Source organism: Carettochelys insculpta, chromosome 9 (assembly GCF_033958435.1).
Source record: "Carettochelys insculpta isolate YL-2023 chromosome 9, ASM3395843v1, whole genome shotgun sequence".
In the NCBI taxonomy this organism is placed as follows: domain Eukaryota; kingdom Metazoa; phylum Chordata; order Testudines; family Carettochelyidae; genus Carettochelys; species Carettochelys insculpta.
The window spans coordinates 10,094,401-10,102,726 of NC_134145.1; the positions used below are offsets into that span (position 1 = coordinate 10,094,401).

General features: G+C 44.6%; 1 protein-coding gene across 1 annotated transcript in view; it reads right to left on the reverse strand.

Moving 5' to 3' along the window:
- Positions 1-7,271, reverse strand: part of FAF1 (Fas associated factor 1) — a 283,789-nt gene extending 276,518 nt beyond the window's left edge. Inside the window, exon 1 of the mRNA XM_075002704.1 lies at positions 6,950-7,271. Coding sequence (XP_074858805.1) covers positions 6,950-6,994 — 45 coding nt within the window. The 5' untranslated portion in view covers positions 6,995-7,271. The remainder of the gene's footprint in view (positions 1-6,949) is intronic.
- Positions 7,272-8,326: the final 1,055 nt, after the last annotated feature.

An 8,326-nucleotide genomic window follows, 5' to 3' on the forward strand; every position in this document is an offset into this window, starting at 1 on the left:
TAAATTCAATACTTTAAGGGTGTTAACAATTCTCTATTTTCAGAAATTCTAAGCTTGTGCTGTAGCTTGTAACCTTAAAACTAGTCTTTCCACAAACAAGAACTATTAGAATTTAATTAGAGATCAATTTTTTCCCATACAAAGACAAATGATATATCATCATCTCTAAAATCCTCACAAAAAACACAGTAAATGACTTGTCACATGGGGAGTAATTTTTTTTTTTTAAAAAAAAAGGAAAAGTCTGGTTTCTGATATCACACTTTTAATACTACACTGTGCGTTTTATTTGCTTTGGGTTCCTTTTTTCAAAACGTATGAGGATTTCACCAGCTCCTTATTCATTTTGTATGATCTTTTCAATACAAAGTGCTGTCAAATGCACAGAGTAACTAAAAATGAGGGAGGGATTTACTACATCTGAAAGAAATATAGTAACATTAGGCATCACTTGTAGAAATATTGGCTGCAAAGTTTTGAGATAAGTGTGACACACAAGTTTGTTCCTTTTTACAAAATTGGAGGGTCTTGTGGGCAAGTATTAAAGTGCTAACTTTTAAACTGAAGAACTTTTAAAGAAATAATAATTTAAAGAGACTATACTATACACACATACATACCAAGTATACTGAAGTTTTATACTTCACTCTTGCCCCAATTTACTAGCAAAATAATGAATAGCAAGCCACTGGAGAAACACACCACACTCATGCAATATTGTAGCTAGAAAGTTTGATGCAAATAAACATTAAGAAAAAAAAAATCTGCAGTTGTGATTCTACAGCAACTAATTCAACCATACTGCAGATTCTGAATACAGCAGACCTCTGTCTTAGGCACAGATTGTGTTCATGGGCAACCATGCATAAGTCAAATATAGCATAAGTCGGGCCCAGGTCAGGGAAGGGGCCTGCCACCTTCAGGCCCCCCGGGCCTTGCTGTGCCTGGCTCCCAGCTTCTATGAGCAGCAGGGAGTTCAGAGTCAGGTGCAGCAGTTTTGGTCAGTTTCTTGGCTCCAGAGAATGATGGGGAGCCACAAACCAGCCCAGTTCCCAGCTCCCCGCCACTCACAATTTCGACACACATTACTGCAAGAAACGTAAGTTGAAATTGTGTAAGTTGGGGATCTACTGTATACTGAAACAGCTTAGTTACCACTGATAGCAACAGAACATATTGTAAAATGAATGTAATGATTCTCCTCTGAGGCAAGGATGAGAAGCTCAATGTATTGGGTATTGTTAAGGAAGGCTATGTTCCAGCTGCTGTAAGAATCAAATGCATGAGTAGTCTGGCTTGTGTCTACAGGGCTGAGATTTGAAGGAATGCATATTTACAAAAAACATTTATTTTCTTGCATAGATCTGATGAGGAAGCTTGGTCTCATACTGCCTCTTGAAGCCTTTCCTTCTCTCAGATTTTCATGTCCCTTACAAGAGCAGAGTGACTGGAAACCAAAGGAACTCTCTTTTGCGGGGACACATGAAAACAGGGAAAAGTGAAGCAAAAATAGGATCTGAAAAAAGAAGCATCTGTACAATCCCAAGAAAGGGGCCATCTATGGATTTGTCATTCCTTCAAGACATCAGACACCATGTTTGTTAGTCTATAGCTTCACATACAAAAAAAAAAAAAAAAAAAACCCAAAACAAGCCATCCTGTAGCACCTTAAAGACTAACAATTTTATTTATTACGTAATAAGCTTTCATGCGTAAGACCCACTTCCTTACCCCTGCTACAAGACTTGCTTGGTTTTTTTCATCCAAGACATCGTAAGCAGCTTTTTGACTCATTGCTAACTAGACAGAGAGAATTCCTGGGGCCTATATTTTCAGTATTCTCAATAGACAAAATGTACCTAGGTACTTCTATTGTTCTCATTGCCTAGCACCTTAGCATGTCACAAATCTTAATGAATTTATATCCACAATACCCCTTGGAGTTTAAGCAGCATTACTCCCACTTCTCAGTTTAACTGAGAGGCACAAAGATTAAATGACTTGCCAAACATTACGTAGAAAGTCTGCAGTACAGTGAGACAGGAATTGAACCCAGATAGCCTTAGTCCTTTAATATGTTAAACACAAGACCATCCTTCCTCTCAGGAAGGACTGCTAAGGAGGTCAATTTTGCTAGGTCTTTAGTGGAAAGTTTCTTATACAAGGCATTGTTAAGAGGTACTTTCCACACACCTCCCTCACCTCTCAGCAAATGCAGCATGGTAGGAGTAGAAGGGAATATATCCAGAATACATTACTTTTTATATAGGAGGCTGCTTCAGCTAAATTTACTTTAAACAGCCCTGAGGTAGCTCCCGTTTACACCAAAGGCTGGTGACAGAGTACAGTAAACCCCTGACTTATGTGTCGATTGCATTCCTAGGCACCCATGTGTAAGTCGAATTTCGCAGAAGTCAAGGGAGCTCTGAACCAAGTGGCAGCTTGGCTCCTGGATTCCCTTCTTGTAGGAGCCAGGAAACTGCTGCGCTGGTCAGTTTCCCAACTCCTGGGACTGGCAGGGACCCATGAACCAAGCGGCCTCCAGGCTCCTGACTCCCAGCTCCCCACCACTACTCACTGGTACTCCTGCAAGTGGAGGGAAGGCAGGCTGCCGCCTGGTTCTCAGCTCCCCACCACTCCTGGGAGCCAGGAAACTTGCTATTTAGCCATGAGTTGTTCACTTTTGGGCTTTTGTTAATCACTTCTTCTCTGGTCAGTTTCCCGGCTCCCACAACCAGAAGGGAGCCAGGAGCCACCTGGTTCCTGGCTTCCCGCCACTCATGATTTCAACTCATGTTAATCCAAGTAACACAAAAGTTGAAATTGCATAAATGGGTGTTTTACTGTATAAGACAGGGGTCTGCAACCTCCGACTCTGGAGCTGCATGTAGTTCTGTAAGGACTTCTTTGTGGCTCCTGACTCTATAATTGCAAAGCGAAAAAAAAAAACCCACAAAAAAACTTCTGATTATTTTAACAAACATAAGATTTAGAAGCACAAAAATGAATAACTCATAGCTAAATAGCAGTGCTGTGATCTCAAAACGTTGGATAACTCCACCAGCTTCCTCCAGAGAGAGAGAAAGAGAGAGAGAAAAGGTTTGGGAGCGAAAGTCAGGAAGCCAGTGGTACAAATACACACATAAAATGTGAGGAAATAGAATACATAGAAGGTTTGTGAACATCCTGCAGTAAACATGTACCGCATTACAAATCATCGCGTTAGCTGTTCTTAAAATAAGGGGTTACAAAAAGTAAGCTTTGATGTATTTATTAAGGACTGTCTCATATTCATATGTACTGCACCTCTTGAATTATTTTTCACCAAAGTGGAAAAATGGCTGTTCTTGCTATTTAGGTTGCCTACCCCTGGTAAAAGAGATTCAGAAAGTGGCTTAAAATTACCTCTTCCTACCTTCCCTCCCTGTTTTTACTGTAACAATCTGGTCCAATGTGTGAATATATCAAAAATTAATTTAAAAAAATCAAAAGCGAGATTGTAGTCTTCTTGTAAGCTGAAAACACTATGCACTTAAAAACAAATATACCTTCTCAATTATAGCTTGAGATCGATAAAGTGCGTGTGGGCTTACAAGTAAAACAAAAATGTTCCTCTGACTTTATTTTTTTTAATAATCCCAGGGGAAACTAACAATGTGGATTTTAGTTAAATCATATTAACATACTGTTTGCATTTACATAATTATACCAGGACCCATAAGCAACAGTTTAGGACTCCAACTTTCATGTTTATCTAGATAGCTAGCATTCCTGGAACAGCAGGTTCCAATTGGATTCACTCAACATTTTTTGTTATGTATCAGCCTCCAGCTAACAGGTATCCAACAAATCTGAAGACACACACCCCTTTCAGCTGCAGGTCAGGAGAAGCAGCTTTCTCCCTGCATGCTTCCCAGTCATGCTCTCCTATGTCCCATGTGCTGTGAAGGTAGTTTGTGGACCTCTGCTGTATCCAAGAGTCATCTGACACAGAGAGGTATATTTCTACTATTGCAATTTTACTTAAGATCTCTCAGTCAGCAGAAGCAAAGTTAAGTTTACCTAACACTTTCACTGCTGCCCCTGGAGTTCTGAACAGCTGCACTGAAACTGACAAGATTCTGAAGCTTGACAAATGCTTAGGAACAGCAACAGAAGCACAGGATCTATCGTCTGCAGATATTGGAGGACAGCGCTGTGTCACTTACAAGTGATTTGCCTTTGACTGTTTACCTTTGCAAGCATAAGTGTTGGATTTTTCTTAAGTAACAGATGAGATCTTAGATTCTGAAGAAGCTGAGTATACCTTCCCAAAGTAACTTCTTATTCAGTAAGGGCAAAAGTATCTCTTAAGATTTGCTCAAACTGCACTAGATCTAGTTCTAACAGTTGTTACACCACATTTTTTTTCATATAGAGCAAAAAGGACAAAAGACTTCAAGTATATATTGGTTCTGTATAAGAACCTCCATTTATATGGAATACACACAACACCAGCTGCTCCCTATCTCCAAAGCACATAGGGAAGGAAAACTTCTCTCTCAGTTTGTCACTACTAGACAGTTTGCACAGTGAACTTAAACTAAAAAAATATATAAAAACTACCAAGAGTTTGTTTTTCTTTGAGTGTAATAGTTTGCAGGGAATTAATCAATCTCAGTCTGAAGTCCTCCTATGCCACAATTAAACAGCAATGTTCTCTCAGCACATCTTACTTCAGTCAAGAAAAGAGACAACAAGAAATCTTAAGTCCATCAATGCCCTCCTCCCACATCACGTTAGTAAATCATGCAGCATATGACCTTCTAGTACTAAACTGACAAGTCCCACAATTCTTCAAGAAAATATTTTAAAACAATTTAAAAAGACAACACCCAAGTGCTGGGTGAGATCTACACTACCACTGCCTTACTGGTGTACCACATGAACAAAATGATCAGAGTCCCTCCAAGCAAAATAAACTACAAAGGCAAGATCACAGCTTTGTTCATACAAGGATGTCTAGTTTAAGACCTTTTGCTGACACAGCTATGTTGGTCAAGGCTCACCCCTCTTCACACATTTCACTCCCAGAATCACACCAGAAGAAATTTGTAATGGAGACCTAGCCTTGATTACAATGAAGTCACGGGAGCTGAGGCTATACTACGGTTTCTACTGTGGGATACATCCCAAAATAGAAACTGTACAGCTATTTCGAGAACAGTATTTTGTTCCCAGTAACCCTCATAATACAGGGGTTACCAGGAAGTTTGAAATAAGGTATCTTGAAATAACTTATGCAATTTCTGCACTGCAAATTATGTAAACTATTTTGAGCACCTCAGAGTTTTGCAACTTGAACTAAGAATAGCCAGTGTGCCTTTGGAGCAATTCTTTCAAGATGCCAAATTTTAGATATCAACAGAAAGAGGCTTGCATTTGTGTCATCACTACTTGAAAACAGTATCTGAGGTCCATAAGTGGCTCAGAATGCTTGTTTCTTACATTACACAAATACTGGAAACCTAGAGGTGGTATCGCTAGCCAAAACAGCAAACCTAGAATTTATTTTTGCTGTATATGTTTGTTACACAGAAATACTTAATACCAAGAGAACCATATTACCCAGCAGCAGCTGTGCTTCTACTAATTTAAATGTGCTTTTTTGATTTCAAGTTTTTAATTAAACTGTAAACTCTCCAGAAGAGGAAACAGTTTTTATTGGGTGCTTATACAGGGTATCCCAGTTCTGACCAAAGCCTGGAAGTGATATCATTTGTGTTATTGTATCAGTTTGGGTAACTCTGCCATAGATTAAAGTCCTAATGCATTAGGCAATTTAAAACATTTCCCATTTCCCACATGAACTGGAAGTATGCTTTATATTAGCTCCTTTACTAATACATATCCAGTTCTCTATTTAATGCATTTACGCTACCTACTGCAAGTGCTAACTTTTTTTAGTTCACCCATATTTCAGTCACAGAGAGAAGAAATTCTGAACTATTTTTATGACAGTGATTAACAATCCTAGTACATACTTAAATTTACTACCGTACATAATGCCACTGAACTTTTCAAATTCAGCGGTAAAGGCCTACGTCCCAATACTGTGAGGTAGCCTTCCCACACACCAAACTGTAGACATGACAATGTTTTGTTTATGCATACATGAAACAAGTAATGCAAGACACTGGAATGTGACTCTTTTCCAAGTTGTTTCACATATAGACACACACACACACACAGAACTAGTTTCAGTTTACTGTATGCTTGAAAAGGGGAAGGGAGAGAGCAGTAAATGCCTGTTTAACTTGATCAAAGGGAAACAATATAGAAGAATAAAGCTACCAAGATACTACACTGAACTGATTCATTAAATACCTGCAAACCTGTTAAATATCACTTTCACTTGGAAACACCACCAGTTGTGACTGAGATTAAAGTAATCTAGAATTTTTTCAAACTCCCTTACATGAGCGTTTCTCTCACTACAAACTTTTTTTTTCCATTCTTTTTTGAAAAAAAAAAAGATTTCCTACTCATTCGAGCTCTCCTAGGTTGAGGCAGCCCCTCGTCCCACTGAGCTTAATGTTGACTTTATGATGGGGATCAGCACCCATCTCCAGCTCAGCAAGTGGCCAATTCACACTAAGAGGTTACCCACTGCGACCATCGGGAGAACAGAGAAGTTTGGCATCCGCCAGGGTTTTGCCTGAGCTGGACGAGCCGGGTTGGCGCTGGGGGGAGGCCAGAGAACGAGTGCAGGGCTGGGGCGCCTTTCGCAGCTGCAGGAACCGCTCGAGCTCGGGAGCCGGGCAGGTTTTACGAGTTCGACAAAGGCCGCCGCAGCCGGGGGAAGGGAGCCGGGAGGGCACGAGGCCCGGCCAGGCGAACCAGGCACAAAGGAGGAGGGGCGCAGAAACGAGCCGGGGGACAAAGCGGGGAGGCGGGGCTGGAAACGTACCTGAAAATCGGCCAGTATCATTTCTCGGTCCATGTTGGACGCCATTGCAGCGGGCCGGCTCCCCGGCTCCCGTCTGCGCCGCGCACCTGGAGCCTGCTGCCACTGGGGACCGGGGCTGGGCGGCTAAGAGCTCATGGGAGCTCCGAGCCGACACAAGCTCCCTGCCGCTCCCGCCGCTCGCGGGGCTGGCTGCGGAAAAGCGGGGTCCCGGACGGGCGGTCGCGCGCGGGGGGCGGCGGTTCGGCTCTGAGGGGCAGGGGCGCAGCCAGCCCCTCCGCTGCCGGGCCACCGAGAGGAGGAGGCAGCGCGGCTTCCTCCCTGGCTCGCCAAGCGTCTGTCGCACATTTTGCCTGTCATTGAGGTCGCAAAGAGACGCTTTGCGGCTGCCACGTGACCCGTCTGTCAAGCGCCGGCGAGGTGAAAAGCGGGGGCGGGGGAGGGGAGGGGAGGGGTGGTGTGTTTGCGGCCGCGCGCGGAGGCTCTGCCAGGCCGGCGGCAGCTGCTGCTGTGCGGCCCGGGCTGTCCCGGTGAGCTGGGCCGCTGGAGGCGCAGTGCCCCGGGCCTCGCTGCCCGGGTGACGACACCACACCACACCACACCAGACCAGTCGGCCTCAAGGCGGTGCCGGGTGTCTGGCTGGGAAACATGCGGCGAGACCCCGCCGCTCCCCAGGGACTGGCGAGCCGGCCTTAACAGCCCTCACGTGGCGGGAGTCGCCGCCTCCACGGCAGGGACTCGGGCGTGGAAGGGGTAGGGGCACTTGGCCCACATTAAATCAGTAGTTATACCAGGAAAGGTAGCTCCCCTGCCGCACGTCTCAGTACGCGGGTGGCTGTAGGCCTGGGCGCCCCGGGAATTAGAGACGCAAGGGGCTGAGGGAGATAGTGTCTTGATGGGACCGACTCAGTAGGGGAAAGACAAGTTCTGGTGCTGCAACCCAGGCAGGCAAAATAAGGCCACAGGCTGGATTGGGCCCACCAGATCTTCCAGTCTGGTCCCCCACTCTCCTCTGGTCCATAAATGTCCTGCAGCCCAGGGGGAGCCTGAGGTAGGATCCCAGAAACCACCCCGTGGGCAATACCTGGGCAGTGCTGGTGGCTCATGGACCACACAAACCCTCCCCTCCCAAGGGGCATGTGCTGCAGTGATACACATGGCACCAGCAGCCAGCTCCTTTGAGCAGCAAGGGGCTGCAGCAGACAAGGAGCTTGCCTGAGGAGGTTCTGCTGGGTTGCTGTCCCAAAGTTGCCTAGGATAAGGGCCTCCTGGACAGGGCCTGCACCTGACACTCTATGCACTCCCATACCCTAACTCCCTGCCCCAGGTCACAGCTCAGAGCCTCTGCACCAGAGTTCCCTGTAAGAGGTGCACTTGTGC